The sequence below is a fragment of the Pteropus alecto genome, unplaced genomic scaffold, assembly GCF_000325575.1.
Source record: "Pteropus alecto unplaced genomic scaffold, ASM32557v1 scaffold276, whole genome shotgun sequence".
NCBI classification, from domain to species: domain Eukaryota; kingdom Metazoa; phylum Chordata; class Mammalia; order Chiroptera; family Pteropodidae; genus Pteropus; species Pteropus alecto.
Window position 1 is genome coordinate 4,711,159 of NW_006438074.1, and position 20,951 is coordinate 4,732,109.

Sequence of the window (20,951 nt, forward strand, 5' to 3'; positions counted from 1 at the left end):
TGGCAGATATCACTCTGTCTTCCCTGTGAACAACACCATAATCTACAGTTATTCCAGGGAGAAAACAGCCATGTGTTTAAATCTAATCAAGTTTCCAATTTCTAAATATATCAAAGTTTTCTGGTTTCTTTTCTTCCCAGCAGAAGTTCTATGTCTGGAAAAGCTAATGGTCAGCCCTGTGACCAAAATCAGCAAATACCCCCAGTGAAAATAGGAAAAGCTAGAGATTATCAGTTTAACTCAGAAAAGTTTCCTCATTTCTGGAACTTTATTTTGTCTAATTTTGCTTCTGTAGCTCTTCAATGTCTTTAAAAGTAGAATTTTTATAATTACCTGATTTTTTCCTACTCATTATCATGTGAGTATTGACCTGCTGTGATCTACTGTATTCTACCCAAAAGCAGAACCCCTGTATTTATTTTTTAAATGATTATAGCTAGGGTATTGAAAAAGCTGTTTTTTTTGTCTATAAATCTTTTAACTATTTTTTATCAAACACTGTTATTACATCTAGTAGTTTTTCAGTTGATTGAATTAACAAACCTTTAGTAAAATGAAATCACAAAATAAATTTTTTCTGCCAGGATTCTGTTTTAATATTTGATGTATAAGGCACTGTTGTAATTGCTCTAACAATACTAATTTCGATTCCCGTAAACAAACATATGAGGTGGATGTTATTATTGTCCCTATTTATAGGTGAGAAAAATGAAACAAAAAACACTTAAGTGATTTGCCTAAGGTCACATAGTAAGTAGTAGTGTAGCCACATTCAAACCCAGTGTCTGGGTTCTTTTATGAGAGTGAGATTTAGTAGTATCATAGCTATAAAACATCATTCACACAGTCTTTCTACATAGTCAAACCACTCAGGAACTGTTTACTTTAATATGTGTTACTTTCTAGTACCCCCTTCTCTTAATTGGAATGCCGTTCTTAAATCTCCTTAAATCTTTCTTTCATCCAGTTATTTATTCAATAATAATTTATTTAGCATTTGTTTTTTCTGTATGTTTAAACTCCCTTGGTTATCTAATCCAATTTCATAGCTTTGTTTGGGTTCTATTTCCTAAAATAAACTTTTTATTGAAGTATATTATATATGAGTTGTATATACAGAAAAGTACACAAATCATAAGTGTAAAGCTTGATAAATTATCACACAAGTGAACACATCTCTGTAACTACCACTTCGATAAATAAAATATTAGCAGAATTCCTGAAACCTCCCTGTGCCTCCTGCCAATCACTACACCTTCCGTATTCCCCAGCAGTAATTGCTATCCTGATTTCTATCACCATGAATTATCTTTACCTGTTTTGAACTTTATATCAATGGATGATTGTTGTGATTCTTGTTTTATTAATTGTAGAATTTAGTTATCCATTCTTTTGTTGAAGGACATTTGGGTTTTCAGTTTGGGGCTATTATGAATAATGCTACATACAATAAACAATCTTGAACATGTTTTTCGGAGCACGTGTGTATGCATAGTCATCAGATATCCACTTAATAGACAAGCTAGATGCAATCTAGAAATACCAGGTCATAGAGTATGCAAATGAATAATTTTACTAGATTCTTCACACGGTTTTCTCAAGTAGATGTGTGAATTTATACTTCCATCAGGATTTTATGAGAACTCCAGTTTGCTTCACATTCTCACTATCATTTAGTGTTTTCAAGTCAGGCTTTTTCCATTTTAATCATATCAGAGCATAGTGATACCAAAATATGTTTTTAATTTCTATTTCCCTGGTGACTAATGATATGAGCATCTTTTTATATATTTATTGGCCATTTAGATCTCTTCTTTTGAAGTGATTATCATGTCTTCTACTTTTTAAATATTAGGTTAACTGTCTTTTTCATATTTATTCATAGGTATTTTTTATATATTCTGGGTATGAGTTCATTGATACATGTATTGCACATTTATTCTCCTATTCTGTTACTTCCTTTTTTACTCTTAAAAGTATCGCGATAGAAATTACTAATTTTAATGTGTCAGCTTGTCAATTTTTTCAATTATTGTTAATAAATATTTGTTAAATATATGAATTATCCCGAAGATCTTCAATGTCTAGTGCAAGAGGCAATCTTATTTCATTATAAAATGTAATTTCTATATTAAATATATATATAAAATTTTTTATAGCACAGAGGAGAGACAGTGACTAACTCTGGCTAGAGAATCAAGGAATTCTTTGTGGAGAATATAATGAGAAGGGCTTCTAAAGCAAAAATAATGTGAACAAAAACACCAAAGATGAATAAAAACTGTTTCTGAGAAGTGCAAGTTTGGCTAAAGTCAAGGTATTAATAAGAATAATTGGAGGAGATGAGGCTGAAAGTTAGGTTGACTCAATTAAATGATTTGTATGTTTTAAGGAGGGACGCTTCTAAAGATTTTGAAGCAAAGACATTTTCAGATTTATTTCGGAGAAGTCAGTGTCCTTATCAAAATGAATTGGAAGGAGGTATAGAGAGGTATAAGAACACTTGGGATGCTTTATACCAATCTAGATGAAGAATGATAAAGGCAAGGTTCATGTCAGCAGCAACAGCAAAGTATGAGAGATACAGCTCAGTCATTAATAAAACAGGCTCTGTACCTTAATTTGATTGTTTATCTTAAGCACTCTTTGTTTTCCTAAAATACCTTTGTTGGATTGTAAAACCTACTGTTATTGTTGTGAGGCTAAAATGTTTGTAAAGTACTTAACATAGTACTTGGTACATGATAAGCACACAGTAAATGATAGCTATGTGACATGATCCAAATAGAATAGAAATAAAGATTAATCCAGGATTTTAGTTTAGACAACTTCATAGAAGATCTTGTCAATCTTTAAGATAAAGAATTCAAAAGAAGAATCATATTTTGGGGGAATAATGAATGTTGAGGGTCTTTAAGGCATACAAGTAAGATCCTGTAACTAAACATTTATTCACTCCAATCAAATAATTTTGTGGTTTTGGCTAGTTTGTTGACTGTTGGTTGTTTTCATCTCTTTTCTTTTCTGGAACTGTTCACTTAGTTGAGAGCCCCTTTTTCTATGTCATCTCCTTAGAGTAAGAGCATCCCAGAGGAATGATAGAAAAAATACATATATTTCAAGTATTAGAAATATCAAACAGGTACAGGTTTTCTCTCTACTGTATTTCTGATTACTTAGTCCCCTTTTTAAAAAATTCAGAACTTAACATTACCATTGTACAATGTGGAGTAGGTAATTTTCCTTTCAACGTCAGAACAATCTGATCTGGTAAAGAGAACAGTTCTTGGCTGTCTTTGAAAGGATAGTTGAAGCCTACTTGTCTTTCTGCTATTTTTTGCTGCCTATAGATAGATCAGTATTCTATTGTTTCTCTTACTAATTATTGCATAATATCGTGACACAGAAGTCTTGGCTAAAATTCCACCAGAATACTATGCTTTCTTTAATCTTACTAAAATGAATTTCCTCTTCTATTCTTTACTAATGGACATATAAATTATATTGTAACATCTTAAAGATTTTTTACCACTGATATTCTAATGGAAAACTAAACCATAGTGACAGTGATTACAATAAAAGTTATTGGAAACTAGACCTTTTATATTCCACATAAAGCTAAATATCAGCGAATAAAAATGTTTCCAGATGGGTTTTGTTAAGGTTTTTAAGTAGAATTAAATTAATTGCTTAATATATGTTATCAGGCCCAGTTAATTTTCTAGCGGTATTCAGCCTAGAAAATAGTCAAAGGAAAAGCCACATCATATACAAAACTTTGTCAGAAGTTTATCATTGATGTTTGAGAGAAGGTGATATAATTATGACAGAAATTCTTCTATTTCCTACTCATTGTATGTTATTTAAAGAATTTCAGTAATTTGCCTATGGACACAAAGCTAGAAAGGCAACTAGAAATAGATTGGGTACCCAGATGTCTTGCTGCTAAGCCTGTTCCATTTCCATTACCTCTTCGTTTTCCTTAGTGCCTCACAAAAAATTTATAAGAGGTAAATAATGTTTATAGATGTGAAAAACCAAAAGCGGGATAAATGTTTATTAGTAGTGTTTTAAAATTAAAATATGCAGACTTATGTAGAATTTAAAAAACCATTGTACTGAACTTATTTATGACATTGTTGAATTGAAAAAGGAAGTTAAAAACACCCATTTTTTGTGTGCATCTGTTTGTATATGTGTATGTTTATTTATGTATGAAAATTTTTATGTAAGGATAATTAACAAAAGTTTAAAATAAGTTATCTCTGATAAAATTTTGGTGATTTTCAGTTCTTTGAATTATTTTTGTCTTTTTAATAAGGACATATTTTTAGAATCATAAAAATCACTAAGACTGTTCTCATTTGGGGCCAAAAAATTAAAAGTGGAACAAAAAATAAGAACAGTGTAAAATACAGAACATTTTTTTCTGACCAACTGTCATTTCTAAAACCTAGTTTATAATTGTTTAACAGATGATACATTTAATCAAACTTCTTTCACTCATTTTTTTCCATATTGCTTATTCAATAGCAAAGAATAGAATGGTTTGAAATGCTAGACTCATAGAGGGGGTACTAAATTTTATTGATAAATAAAATGATAGATATTTATATGGCTTTCAGAGGAAGCTATATTCCAGTATACCTCAATAGCTTTGATCAGAAGCTTCTGTTATTACAATAACAATTATAAACTCTGGACCAAACAAACCATATTATCTGAAAGCAGTGGAGAATGACCAAAAGCAAGCAGAATTCGGCATTTGGAAGAAGGCACTCGTTGAGTATCTCATTTTTATAACTTTTAGCCTGAGAGTAGGCCCCAGACTGGCCTACCTGGCAACTCAAACTTTCAGACTTTCTTGCCCGAAGAACAGAGTTTGGGGCAACCACAATTGCTTTAAAGTGAAGAGGGAAATCCAGGAAGGGAGAGAGCCAAAGAGGGGAACCTCAGATTTTGTAAATAAGCTTTCTGGATCTCTGGCTGTCCTTCGAACCATGAATGTGCTGGGTAAACTGCAAGCAGCCCAGCTAATAGAATTGAATTGAGTCAACCCAAGTCATCAGCTTACTAAAATAAAAATAAATCATTCTTCAGAATAATATACCCAACTCTAGTGTCTCTTCAGCATATCACTCACCATGTCCAGGATACAGTCCAAAATTATTCATCTTAAGAAAAAAGATAATCAACTGATAGTAACTCCAAGATGACCCAGCTATTGGAATTAACATTTTTCAAGCAGCTACTACAACCAGGCTCAAGGAGTAAAGAAAAACATGCTTATAATGAATGAAGAGATATGAAATCTTAGCAGAAAAGTAGAAACAATTTTTAAAAACCAAATGAAAAATTTAGAACTGCAAAATAAATAGCTGAAAAGTATTTTTAAAGTATCTTTTTATCTTTAAATTCAGCGTCCCACATGAGCCAGTTTAAGATTGATGGCAATGAAATCATGAAATAAATATATAGAATTATTAAATAAAACTTTGAAGCATGTTGCATTTTTTGAACCAATAAAATTCATACCTAGATATTTGTATTTGGAAAGTTTGGGTATTTATTAGTAGAACTATACTGAAATTATGGGTAGGATAAAGGAAAAATTGGAAAATATTCAGGCTTCTTACTATGAAAAATCATCTTTGGGTATGAGTAGAGACCATACTAAAGATAATGCACTGTTTACCTTGGCACGTTTTTTATGTAATATAGCATATTGATTTAAAATTAATAATAAGCAGTAAAATAGTAGTTTTAAAGCTCCAAGCTCCCATCACTCCACAGATACACTACAAAACAAACAGAAACTCTTAGAACCAACTTTTTCAGAACTCTGTTTCAGAAAACGAAGATTTATAGCAATCAAGCAAACATTGAATCAAGAATGATCATTTGTTTAGGGTAATGAAAATATTTTGAAAATAGATAGTGGTAACAGTTGCTACTACATTGTGAAGATAATTAATGCTACTGAACTGTACACTTAAAAATGGGTAAGATGGCAAGTTTTATATAAATATTTTTTTACCACACAAAAAAATTTGAAATAAATAGAATGATATATTAATAAATGCTACAACATGTATGAACCTTAAAAACCTTATGCTAAGGAAAAGAAGCCAATCACAAAAGACCACATATGGTTTTATTCCAGTTTTGTGAATGCCTAGAATAGGCCAGTCCATCGAGGCAAACTAAATTTGTGGTTGCCTGGGCCCTCTCAATAAGAGGAAGAATAACTGCTAATGTTTACCAAGTTTCCTTTAGGAGTGTTGAAAAGTTCTAAAGTTGGATTGTGGTGATGGTTATATAACCCTTTGAGTATGCTAAAGACCACTGAACTATATACTGTAAATGGATGACTTTATGATATGTGAAATATATCTCAATAAACCTTTTTCTAAAAAAAGATTATGGTCTCACACAGGTATACAAAATGTTTTAAGTAAGCTTAATCCATGGGATGGGGTAAATAGTGACAAAATGGAAAAGGTTAAAGGATTGATAAGTAATAATATAGACTGTAAATATATATAGCTAGTTATAATTCCTGGTCTTAATGTATTTGAGACCAATCAGGATGTCTTAGGGTCAGGAAATAATAAAATAGCCAAGAAATACTAAATTGTATAATCTGGATGCATATTCACCTTTACTAGATTTACTGATATTTCAATACTGCCTGAATGTGTGCGATTATATCATGTGGCCTGCTAGAGCAGTTATACATAATCTTTTGGAAATTTCAGATATCTTGACCCCAGTCCCTCCAAAAAATTCTCATAGACATATATTTTGGAGTATGATTTTGCAAGAAACGTAAACCATGGACCATAAAAGAGCATAGACCTTTGCTGTAGTAAAATAGCCTGACTTGAATAAAAGAATCAGGAGTTTTTAAGTGAGAAAGTTGATATAAAGAAGTAGGCACAAAGAGAGAAATAATGTAAGACAAGAAAAGAACCCTCTGTAATTATGGTAAAATGGGTAAAGTGTTGGGAATCCAGATACCAGAGTTTTATTATCTACTGCTACTGATTGAACAAATCTCTGTAGAAGAACAAAATATGTTGGTAAAGCATATAAATAGCAGATCATGAATGGAAAGAGTTCCAATAGTGATAGCAAAAATATAACCATATTCTAATAAACATCTGTGTTTGTCTTCTTAGCGTCCCAACTGTTCATTCTGATATTACTTACTATTGCCTCATAGAAGTATGGGCAGTGTACTCTTCAGGAAAATACAATTCATGGAACAAATATAATATAAACCTATAATGACCTTTAATTAATAATTTAAAAGACTAACTTCCAAGATTATAGTTTCCTGAAGCAAGAATTTGTATTGACTGTTTTCCATTGAGATTTCAGAATATTAAGGCTAAAGGTCAAAGGAGATTTTATCATCCCCTTTTCTCTTAGATCTTGTAATATCTTTAATAGCTAAACAAATCCACAAGTGTTATTCCAAAGGGTCAACCTTAGAAGCAGCATGTTTTAATATTTCTATTACCTACATTGATCTGGAATTCAGAAAAGGCTTACTGAACTTTTAGATCATAAGTTGGGTATTATCAAGCTGGTCACATACATTTATTTAATATGATATCTTTGTGAAATGATAATAAATACTTTAGCCATTGTCTCACAGGATGAGCAGATTTGTCCCTTCTTGATGAGTTCTTTAGCAGTGGACCACACTGTAGCCAATCTAGTTTTAAAAACCAAAGAAACCTATATGTTATCTATAGTAGGAAAGGAACGGTGTTACAGGTAACACGTACACATGCACACACACAAAAAATGAGCAAAACCTGAAGATTGTACTGGTGTGTTCAATGTGTAAGTGTTGTTTCTCAGTTGTGTTTAACAACTCCGAGGACTAAATTTAGTATACTAAAGAGATAAATTGTTCTCTCTCCTGTTTTAAAAGCCCTTTTAGTTTATACTGAATACCTAATATTGAATTACTCTCAAACTGGTGGTGTTATGGCTCCTTTTTTTTTTTTTCTGCTTTGATACAGAATAACTAATTCTAGAATTCTAATAAGTATTTCAATGAGAGATTTTGTTTGTTCATTTTCCATATTTCAACCATCCACTTTACCTAGGTAGCAAATACTTTCCTGATTGGAGAAAGCCTTAAATTGCATTTTTTATATTGGGTAGATTTCCTAAGGATTCTATTAAGAGTGATCTTGAGATAATGTGTTTGATTTACTATTATAGTAAATGGTTTTAATGATTTATTCCAAAGTCCTCTTCAGAGGTCCAGTTTATCTTAGAACAAACTTTATGTCATTAGAATCATCACCATTTTATTTAAGCAACCTATTATATTAAGATCACTGAAGAGTACAAATATGCATAAGATCTGGCTCTTAAGCTCAGGGAAGGCCTTAGGGAAAATAGGATAAAAAAGGTCAAAAGACATACCTCTTAAATCCATTTAGCTGTATAAATCACTTGATTATTCTGTTTTAAAGTTTATCTTCCCTTTTAAAAAATTACATTTCAATTTTTGGCCTTTCAGAGTTAGTGATAAAAGGATTATTATGAACCCTGATTCTACTTGGGTCTTCTGATGTGATTAATGTCGTGGAGAATCTCACACTTTGTATAAACCCATCACAAATAATGTTGAAAATAACAAAAGTAACCATTTATTCAGCAATTAACTGTGTGCTGAGTACTCTGCCAGGTTCTTTACTTGCACCAGTGAGAATCCATCATTAGGGCAAATCCTTGGTATTCTGTGAAGGCATTGAGTTACTAAATCCTTGTCACAGTAAAGTGTTCCCATACTATTGTGATAGCAGAATGTGAACCCCAGTTACCCTAATTCAGAACAATACACTGGAGATTCCCAAGCACAAATTAATTATATTTGGATAATTAGGCATCTACTCATTTCTGTTTCTTTAAGCAGTGAGAGGATTAATATCTAGTAAAGGTCGAGAAAATCATATTGATAAAAGACATTAATAAAATATGAAAAAAAGGATCATCATAAATAATAGTAATCTGTTGTCCACACCATTTGACACAATCACTACAGGGTCTTGCATTAATTAAGATCAACAATGAATAGAACTTCATCAGTCACCTTATTTAAAATATCTGTATAAGTAGTACATACAGTATTTGAAAATTACATTAGCATTTAAATGAATAGAATTAAACTGAAATTGGTTCACAGATTAAGTATCAGATCACTTAAATAAAAGAACAGCCTTATTTTCTTGGAGGGAGAAAAGTACAGTTAGCCTAAAATCACACCCTGGGTTGACATTTTGTGTGTGTGTGTGAGAATAACAAATAATTGAAAGCAACAAAATCTTAGCTTTCAGATGTTCTCTGAGTGAGAGATATCCTAAGGATTAAAAATACAAACACACAGATATACTTTAAAATATATTTTATAAATGTGTACAATGTTTATATACATTCCAATGGAAAATATGAATGTATGAAAAATAATACATGAATACTCCTTGGATAAAGACACTTGCTTACTCTGTGTCTTTACAACTTCTCAAATATCTCTTATACTTCTCACTTAAGTAATAACTTGCTATGTGCTTTAGTCTAGTACATGATAGCTATTGTTTGCATTTCCTTTTTGAAAACCTAGTGAAAACTTCAACACATTAACAAATATTGAGAAAATGTGCTGATCCTTTCTCCAGTAAATAAAAGTTATTTTTTGTAAGGTTTTTGGAAAACATATTTTTAGAATGTTAATTTTAAAGAGCTTTGGAATTAGAGTGACAAAGCCAAAAAGAATCAGAGAGAGAGAGATTTCTAGTCCAAATAATACATGAATACAGATGAGACTAATGGACAAGGAATAGGAGAATCTGCCTAGACAAATAAATGAAATGTTAAATTAATTCAGGCAGCAACTTAGGAAAAAAAGACATGAAAGAAGAACTTAGGAAAATTTTTCTAAAATATAAAAACACGCTTTTCAGTTAAGCTACTTGAATAATTAAAATTATTTGCATTTTGTTATTTTGTTAGTGGAAATGATATTTGTGTCATTTTTAAAAATAACTGCACACTAAAAACCTAAAACAAAATTTTAATCCATTTTAAAATCTTCCATTTGAAGAGTTTTAGTGGATTTTGAACCATTTGTTAAAAATATTTGTAAAGTAACATCTTTCAAGTATTTTGTAAAGATAATATCATGAAAGAGGGAAATTTACAAGCCCCATTGCAAAGAGTTTTTGCATATTTGGTGGATGAGATTGAAAAATGAATGTCATACAATGATTTAGTAGGTATGGCTGATATACTTCTTCCATTTTAGCCCATCTTTTAAAATTGTCTTTTACTTTGTAATTACTATATCACAAAATATCAAACCAAGATTTTTTAAAATAATGCATCACATTGCTCTTATAAGAATATTAGTGAGAAAAACATTTTTGCACAATTAGTAAAATAAAATGTAAAATTATTTTAAATATGTCATCTTCATCTCATCTTTTAAAGTTTCTATTTAAGTGTGATATGCTAAATGTTTTAGTCTGGTGGTATATGGAGATAACTTTCAGAAATTATTTTACTTACAGAGATGCATGATCAAAATTTTGGAGACTCTTCTTAGGAGGAGATATGTAAACAAGTAAATTCCAGTAAAATATGAAAAGCGCTATTCCAAAGGAATGGCAGGGAACAAATTGTCTGGAGGAGTCAGAGGAGACTTTACAGAGATGACCCTAAAACTGCCTCATTATATAGATAGGAATATATTAGGTTGATTATGTTAGAACTCTATAATAGACCAAAGAAAAGTATGACATTTCTCAAATGATTTTATATAGAAAAAGTCAGCATAATTCATTTTCTACAAAGAATTATGGCCTGTCTAAACTTACTTTCTCTTAACTCTATTACTGTCCCATTTTTCTCCTTATTGGGTTTTCTTCTCTTGTGCAAGAGAATAATATTGCTAAAAATCTCTGTAGTGATGGTTTTTACCATGTAGTGATCATGGTAAGGAAAATGTTATATATTCATAAATGTATATATCTTTCATAGGACTATCCATGACCTATTGATGTACCATGTTATATTAATTTATTCATACCTCTGACATCAAGGATATTTGTCATGCCTTTTTTTTTCCATTCTCATATTTTTCTGGTACATACTAAGCAATGGAATGTTTCTTAAACTCAATGATTAAATGATATGATCATGTTGAGACTTTATGTCAATTTATTTAAATGTAACTCATGTCCGATTTACTTTCAAAACTATTTTGAAGTTTATTATAAAGGATATGTAAACTTATGACTAACAAAATACAAAGTGGAAATAGCCAAAAAAAAAAAAAAGGAGGCTGCAAAGATGCTAACTAAGAAAGTAGTTGTATTGTTGCGTTAAAAACTACATAACCTAGTGTCTTAAAACAATAGTAATTTTTTATTTCTCACAAATCTGTAGGCTTGCTGGGCTCAGCTGGGTATATCTTCTTCTGGTCTCAACCTGAGGTCACTCATTTGTCAGCTCAACTGGGACTGCAGAATCTAAGATGACCTCAGTTAAATGTCCGGCGCATTGGTACTATCTGTTCTGCTAGGTCTTTCTCTCCACATGGTCTCTCATCATTCCATAATTTAGCCTGGGCTTCCTTTCATGATGATAGAAGTTTACTAAAAGAGTGAAGGCAGAAGCTGTGAGGCCTTTTGAGACCTAGATTTCAGAACTCACACTCCATGACTTCTGCGCCATTCTGTTGGTCAAAGTCACAAGCCCAGCCAAGGTGCAGAGGTTGTAGAAAAAAATAGACTTCACCTTTCAACAGGAGAGTTTATAAAGAATGTGTAGCCATTTTTAATCTACCACAGTAGTAACTGCATAGTTGTAGAGTCTAATTTTTTTTTTTTCTGAGCTGGCTGAAAATGAGAAAATGAGACATTAAAGTGCTGACTATCAGAATGAAGGAAAAGGAAATTTAATTTTTAAAATCCCTTTATTTTTTAATAATACATGCAAATTGTAAAGAATTCCCAAAATGCAAAAGAAAAGGAAGGAAAACATAAAATATATTTCAAATCTAATTACCCAGAAATAACCATTGTTAAGATTAGTTGTAAAACATCCCAATATCTTTTTATGCTTATCGATTGAAGAATGGATGGATATTTGATTGAGAGAAAAACATAGCTATACAATAATTCTCTAAAGATAATACAGAATAGCATTTTATTTCATTTAAACAAAAGAAAAAGTGAATAAAAAGCATGTTACAAGAGATGTGCTACACAGAACTCTCTCTAAAGTTAAAAAAAAATAGGAAAATCTTTAATAGGTTACAGTCATTTTTAACTACCTTTTAAAACCTTGGACAGAATTGATTGAATCCCTGCTATGAAAGATAAGAATATGAGCACTGTTATGTTTCCTTCCACCTACCCTCTGCTTACCTTAAAAAAATTTAATATATTATTATAGAAAAAAATATATGTGATTGAAAAATATCCTCAAACTGAGCTTATTTCACAAACGATTGCATTCATGAAAGAAGAAAGATAAAGTCAGCCCGAATTATATCAGATCTGGACAGACTTGTACAGAGGAAAAATGGAGAAAGTAAGAAACCAGAGACAATATATTTATCTTTGTTGGAGTGTTCTGCTTTTCTCTGAGATTTTATTAAATATTCAATACTTATCTATCTAGATAAGGGTTTAAATCGTTGTTATGTGGGGGTATCATTAGGTTTCAGATTAGTTTCCCAATTCAGTGTGCATTTATTCATGGAACCTTTATCTTTATCACAGAGAGTCAGTCCCTTGTTTCATCTGTTTCACACAGCAGTTGCTCACCAGATGAAAAAGATAAGGAGTCTCTTTCAGTTTGTGTCTCTCTTGATTCAAAGGTATTAGTGAGAATTTTTAGGATTTTGATTCACCATCTGATTTCTTTGGGAGCCAAAGCAGCATTAGGAGCCTCACTATGCTGCACTATGCTTCTCAAAGATACTTAAGTTCTGTCCTTGACCATCCAACTTTTGAGATTTATGACACGAATCTTTTTTTCTTATTCGATTGTTGCCTGGTGGTGTTTTGTTCCTCTAGTTTTTACTCTTTTTTTATTCACTTTTGTAAGATGATGGGGCGGGGCAGGCGGTGGGGGGAGGCTTCTATGGTATGACTTCATTCCACTATGCTAACCTGGAAGCTCAAGGCAATAAATTTTTAAAGGAATACCTTCAACATAAGGGAAAAGTAATCATTAAAATAGAAAGTGCCTTAAACCTCAGTTTTGTAACAGGTACAGAGGAATTTTTCATAAAGGTGGCTCATGCAGAAATCTCAATGACACCCTGTCTGGTAGAGGCAGCCAAATATTAAGATATCTCTCAGAATGAAAGGGATCTTACAGGTACAGAAGAAATTGTCACAGATAAATTGCTTTCAGGTGATTTAACATGATAGAAAAATAGACTCATTATCTAGAATGGTACATAGCGTTATTTAGTGCAGTTTAATGTGTATACATGTCACCTTGAGGATTCTTTTTAAAAATGGAGATTCTGATTCACTAGGTCTGGGATAGGACCTGAGATTCTGTATTTCTAACAAGCTCCTAGGTGATACAAATGCTGTATGTCTTCAGATCATACTTTTAGTAGAAATGTTCTAGACAGCTGTCGACTCAGCTCCTCTACTTGACTTGAGACAGAGGACTGTGTCTTACGCATCTTTGTATCCCTGTTATCTAATGAAGAACTTGAATGAAAGCATGCCCTGAAATATTTTCTTGTTAAATAATTATTTGACTACTAGGTGCCTAGAATACTTGTATTATATATTATATTCGTAGTTAAGGAAGAATCCTTATGTTTTGAAAACCAACTGAGTGAATAATAGGATTGCTATTTTGTCTTAAAAATCCAGAGCCTAACTAAAATTTTTGCTTGGATGAAAAACTATTGCACATCACACAACTACTTTGGACAACAAACTATTATTTCCCAAGTATTTGAACAATCCTTAATTGAGCTCAAGATATCAAATATTACTTAAATGAAAGAAGTCTATACTGTCAGTGTTACCAGTTATGCATCCTGAGAATAGAAAAACTAGTATATTCCTATGATGCAACTATCTTAACCTGTAACTGTCTTTGTGGGCCCATCTATTTTGAGTAATCTATGAAATTCAACTTCAGGTAACTGAACAAGTTGTCACTTTAGACTAGTAGTTGTCAATTGCTTGGCTGCATTTTTTAAATTACCCTGGGAAGCTTTTAAAAATTCCAATTCCCAGGTCGCACCCCAGAGATGGCACCCAAGCATCAGTATTTTTTCAAGCTCCAGAAATAACCTCAGTGTATAATCAAAGCTGAGAACCATTACTTGACTGTGAGCTCTTTGAAACCAGGGTCCGTCTTTCATTTATTTATTTATTTATTTATTTATTTTTGACTTAACACCTAATACATGTTATAGGTACTCAGTAAATGTTTACTTAATCACTGAATGAATTATGTTATAAGGAAGTATTGTCTATCGCCAAATAGTGGCATTCTTCAGTATAAAGTGACTATTTTAACTCATTATTAGTATCTTGAAATTTGAAAAGTTTGAATGCCCTCTTGGTATTGACAATATTGAAAATTGACAATTAATAATTAATAATAGATATTTTGTTGATACTTTAGTGTCATATCATTTTTTATCAAGATCTGATGTAAATGGAGTGTGGTCAGAGATGAGAAAACTGTGACACAGATACCCTAGTACTTGGGTACTTAGGAATATTGCAAAGAAATCTAAAGGGTTCTAGAATCCATTAGTGGGATGACAAGGTCAGTGAATCTCATTGCTAAGTTGTGATATCAACTTATTTTTTTATAGACTAGAAATAATAACCGTTTAGAATAATGAGTATTTACACTTTTCTACCTTTTAAATAGGAGCATAAGACAATGGGAATTTTTAAGTTTGGTTTGCGAAAACACCTTATAATAACCTTTATTGTAATGCTCTTTGATTTTGTGTTGTGTATGTAAGCTTCCCTCAGAACAAAATTATAACTATATCAGGGATGCAAGTTCTTCAGTCAGTTTCTCAATAGACTACAGTTTATGTCTTAAAAATAGCTTGTTGCCATTAATCCTAGCAGAAGGAAAATCTCCTTCTTGTGGAGCCTTGGTCTTTCCATTCCTGTGATATTAGGATGACATAAAAATGTGCAAGGATAGGGGAAAAAAATCACTTTTAGATCTTGAATTTGTCCTTCTAACTAATTACCCTACATTTTGTGTCACGGATGAATTTGAGAACTGAGGGCATTGTGTTTTACATCTAGATATTAGCCTACTACGTGTGTTTAACATCTAGTTATCAGCATAAATAATATAATTGTATTAATAAATTTTGAACCTGAATTGTAAGAAGATAATGAAATTATATAATACTAAAGCAAGTATTTGATTACAACTTAAATGAGCACTTAATAGTTCTTTTTAATAAATGGCTAAATTTGTAGTATTGCATGAATAGAATTATCAATAATATAAGCAGAGAGAGAGATCTTAGTTCTGCTTTACACACAAATGGATAACTTTGAGTAGAGTATTTAACCCTTTTGTACTTTGCTTGTCTTACCTGGAAAATGAAGAGGCAAGTCTTCTAATGTTTCTACCAACTCTAAAATTTTATGTTATATAATTCTAATTTCTGTGTATAGTGTTGCTGTGGAAAAATATTTAAACAATTACTTATTCCTTTCTTTTAAGGCAACCGTGTAAAATAAATTCTCAGAAAAATGTAAAAGTTTCTTAAACAACTTGAAACTTAGCAGAAAATATTGACTCAGTCACAGGCAGAATATAGGGGAACATATATGTTGAGGATCCCACAGATCTGGTTTGAATCCTAATTCTTCCTACTTTTAGTTTGTGAGCCTATGAGCAAGTTAGTTTCTTGATCTCTCAGAATCTATTAATGAAAAAAGTGAATGAGTCTGTTTCTTTAAATATAAAATTGAAGTATGAATAGTTACCTGCCAAGTTTGGTATAGTTTTTAATAATGAGATCATATAATTAACTCTTAGATAGTATTCAGTTTTTTTAATCTGAATATATTTTGAATGGTTGAAAAGAACTTCAGATATGCCATATAAGTATATAACAAACATTAATTATAAACTATTTGTGGGATTTCCTGTGTTTCATTTACTTTCAAGAATTTGATGCATCCTCATTTTCAATAATGAGTAGAATAAATACCCAAAACTAGTGTGTTTTGATCAACAGTGGAATTGTTCCATGAATTGTGCTTCAAAATTTTCATGTTGATTGTTGAAAAAATCTATAACACTGTATATGAAGTATTTGAGTAAGTAGATGTTTTGAACAAGCAGGAAAGTCCTTCCACATGTGACATTTTACTGTTTTCTTTCAGGAAACCCTGATAGATTGGTGTGATGAAAAGGAACTTAATTTGATATTAACAACTGGAGGAACAGGGTTCGCACCACGAGATGTCACTCCAGAGGTGAGATAGAATATGTCTTTCTCATATTCAAGGAGTAAGCTATTCATGTTATTTTTAATTCTTTTTAATATGTTTATTTTATTTTTGTAATTCCGCTAGGCAGAACAGGAAACTTGTAGTTCTAAGAATGTGAAAAATTTGCTGTGGAAAAACAATTATCTAAAAAAATGTTTCTTGACTTTTTTTCTTTGGACTTAAACTAGAAATGACATAATATGAGGAAATCTTAGTGTGGCATCCGGGCTAATGTGCTTTGTTAGTATAATTCAAAATGTACCTGATTTCTCTTTTCTTAAGATACCCTTGTCTCTGGTCTCAAAACACAGTAGGATGACTGCAACATAATTTTTTTTTTTTTAAATAAAAGTGTTTTTATTTAGATAGCATTGAAATTAGTGATGCTTGGCTGTAGCTTGTTTGTTAATGCCTTTATCTGAAGTACTGAGAAACGCGGAGCTTTGTGGCATACCAGGATGCTGGTGGGGAGGATGGAGCTGCCCAACCCCCTCTCACATTGCATTGTGGAGGCAGTAGAATATTTATACCAGTTTTCCAGTCCTTTTGATGAGAAAGGGTTCTATATTCCATAGATTTAAATGCAAATTTAAATGCATCATTTAATAAGTCAAAAAGCAGAATTAATGTCTAGTCTTCATGCCACAAGAATCACTTCAGCCTTTGCACAAGGGGAGAAATTAGGGAAAGTGCTCATTGATACAGGGGAAAAGCCTTTCTTTTTAAGGAAGCTATAAACCAGGTGCCACTTTCAGAGTCATATGGAAACTTATATTACCACTTGTGACATTGTTTCCTTTACCTCTCAAAAACATGTTTCTTGGCCAAATGTCAATTTATTGTGAACTATGTCCTTCTGTTTTCAAATCAGTATGCTATTGTATCTACTATCTTATTAACAGCAAGATACTTTTGTTCTGCACCTTTTAAGTAATTACTGTCCTTTTCAGACTTTAACCTGTACCACAGTCAGAGGGCTTGTTAAAACAGATTGCTGGGCCTCAACGCACAATTTCTGATTCAGTAAAATCTGCAATCGGTGCTAAGAATTTGTATTTCTAACAAAGTCCCAGGTGATACAGATGTTGCTGGCCCATAGAACATACTTCCAGACTTTGAGAACCACTGTTCTAGTATATGAAAATGCAGATTTTTAAAACAAGTTGTAAAATGGTTTCTATTCTATGTAAAAATTACGACAGAAATTTTTTTGGATATTATTATAATTAGGCTTACAAATAAAATGGTTTTGATTTTAAATTAATCAGAAGAGTTGTATTGAGAAATTGTTAACTTCAACTCCTTAAAAAAGAAGTCATCCTTACATAACTTATTTAGTTTCTGGGTCTTAAGGGGAAATGGTCTTTTGGCCAATTTTTACATTTCTTTTAAACTGTGAGAGTAACTTGAAAAAGTACAATTGGAGGGAAGCCATCTGCTGTAAAGATGTGTTTGTGTTTTGTATTTGTTTTGTAAGAAAATTGCCTGCATATGTGAAGACATTGATTTTTGGAGTTGGGTGTTGTGTTAAGTTTTTGAAGTAAATTAAATTATATTTATGTATTGCTATTTTTTTTTGTGATGGTTTGGTATTTTCATAATATTACTTATTTTTATATCTGGAAAGTATTTAAAAAGTTGCCATAGAATTCATTCATAACCAGATAGCAATATTATTTTTAATTGTGGGGAAATAATTTACATCACAAAATTAGTATTTTGTATTCTGTGGAGTTTCAAGTAAATAATGCTAGTTTGAAAATTCATAACTTTGAATTCTGGCTCTCTTTCCATGACCTTGTATGTTTCATTATATCAGAAATTGAGCTCTTTATTCTTGGATGATTATGTTCAGTTACCTGAAAACCTTAGAATTGCTCTTATATTCTTCCATTCATATATACCTGTAACAACTAACTGGCTAAAATTGTACGAGGTTTTTTTAATGATTCAAAAATATACATAAATATCTTCTCTAATATCTATTTTTGAAAACAGGTGATTTACTTGATTGTGAATTATTGATCTTTAAAAAATTCACTTTATATCTCACATATAAATACATTTGGTATTGTCTATAGCAAAAGTTCATAGAAGTGATAAGCTTTTGAAAAATTAAATAAACATAAAAGCAATGTAGGGCCACCCTAAAATAATTTTACTAATTTCTCATTTTCTCTACACCCTTAAATAGTTGCAATTCTTGTAACATCTAAAAACAACACTGAATGTCAGCTAGGAACCCAGAAATATAATTTTGAGCATGTAATAATATAGTTATTTGTCGTTAATTTGTGTGTCTTAGACAGTTGTGCTTAAGAAAGAGAGGAAACTATTTCTAGACCACATTTACCTATATACAACTTAGGATTGCAAATATTTTTAAATAAATTTAGAAGTTATTAATAGAAAACACAAATATTAACAATAAAAGTAAAATATAAAACTTCTCACTTAAGGTGCTAATATTTTACAGTGTGTAATTTCCAATAATTAGTTTGATCTACTATCAGAAAGAACAGTTGTTTGTGGGATGAATGTGTTAGAAAAAAATAAAAAGGAAATGACAACTCAAATGAGTGAAATAAAGCATTCTAAAATTATCAATGGGTGTAAACCCTAGAAACAAAGAAAAGTTTAATAGATTTCTTCCCAGGTCTACTTAAAAGAGAAAAAACAAAGGAATAGCAAGTTTTGAAAAGTGTATCCTGTTTACATATTTTATAGGAATAAGGCAGAATTGTAGGAACTAATAAATCAGAATTGACTTTGTTAAATTATGAAGTTGTTTCTATTTTTAGGACTTGTGTCTTAGAATTATATAATTCATCCCATAGTCAGCTTACATATAATAGCATAATAGTTCACACTCTTCAAACTTTTTACAGTTTTATTTAGATTTGAAAAGTTTTGTTTTTTAAAAATAGATTGCATTTTCTCTGATCTTATAAAAAGGTTAGATAATCTGTTGGCATTGGTGAAATGCTAGTAAGTATAATATTCTATAGAACATAAGAACTCATTGCTTTACTAAGTATTATCTCTTCTTATCCCATTATCACTTAGAAATGATGTATTTCCAAAATAGGTATTAACCTTACTTTTGTTGTTCTTAAAAAGTAAAAGTATAATTAAGAACATATAAGTGAGGTGAAGTGTAAACCCTTTAGATATAAATTCTAGAAGAGACTAAAAGATTAAGGAGCATTAACATCTATGTAATTACAAAGAAATGTTTAATAATATGTTACAATAAATTAGAAAATATTAAAACCATTTAATATTTATAAGTTAAAAATAACTTTCAGTACTTTTAGAGTACTAGGCTATACCAGAATAAAGGGTTGTCTGCTAATGTATTATTTTGACCATGAATTAAAGAGTTAAATAAAAGCCTAGCATACATTCTAGGTCTCATCCACTCATTCATTCATCAGTTTTGTATTTTTAATCTTTAATATATATCCAATGCCATTCTAGTTACTTGAGCTAAAAAATGAATAAGGTGTGGTTCCTATCTTCAAAAAACTCTTATTCTATCACAGGGGTTGGCAAATTATGTCCTGTCGGCCAAATCCAGACTGTCATCTTTTTTCACATTGCTAGTGAGCCACAAATGGATTTTGTATTTTTAAGTGGCTGAAAAAATTCAAAAGGAGTATATTTTATGACACATGAAATTATTTGAAATTCAAGTTTCAGTGTCTATAGAGGAAGTTTTATCTGAATACAGCCACAGTAATTCATTTACATATTGCCTGTGGCTACAAAGGCAGAGTTGAATAATTGCAGCCAAAACCATATTGTCTGCAAAGCCTAAAATATTTTACCATCTGACTTTTTGCAGAAAAAGTTTGCCAACCCCTGGTCCGTTGGATGACAGTAAGTTATCTTTACTCACACTTTTTATTTACTTTTTTTTTAACCTTTGTTCTTTAGTAATCTGAAATGATGTTGGGTTTCATTTCTTAAATTTTGTAATTTTGGAAGATGCAAAAAACCACCACTTTTCTGCCATAATGAAAGGTATCGCCCATTGTCTCAACAGACAATATAGCATAGCAAAAATAAAAGTTTCTTATTTTAAATAATATATAAAATTTCGAACTTTTTAAATTGGTCAAATTAATAACTTTATTATACGTTAAGTAAAATCTCACTCTTAAAAATTTTCAAACTGTGATTCTTAGTAATACCTCCTAACAAAAGTATCCTGATATAAATGGTCATTATGAAATAATCAAGCAAAAGGAGGAATAGCAAAACTTTCAGGAAACTAAATTTTATATAAGGGATATTCATTTAAAACAGTTCTTTTGGTTCATTATGGAAGTGAAGAGGCATCTGACAAAATGGCTAATGTGAAAAAGGTAGAATACTCAAAGTCTGGTACAAAGGATA

At 31.1% G+C, this 20,951-nt stretch overlaps 1 protein-coding gene across 7 annotated transcripts in view; it reads left to right on the forward strand.

Moving 5' to 3' along the window:
- The window catches only part of GPHN (gephyrin), a 390,228-nt gene that overhangs the window by 126,276 nt on the left and 243,001 nt on the right, over nt 1-20,951 (forward strand). For all 7 annotated transcript variants that reach the window (XM_006915134.2, XM_015591978.1, XM_025049111.1 and 4 more), the window contains exon 4: nt 16,443-16,535. In XM_006915134.2, coding sequence (XP_006915196.1) covers nt 16,443-16,535 — 93 coding nt within the window. The remainder of the gene's footprint in view (nt 1-16,442; nt 16,536-20,951) is intronic.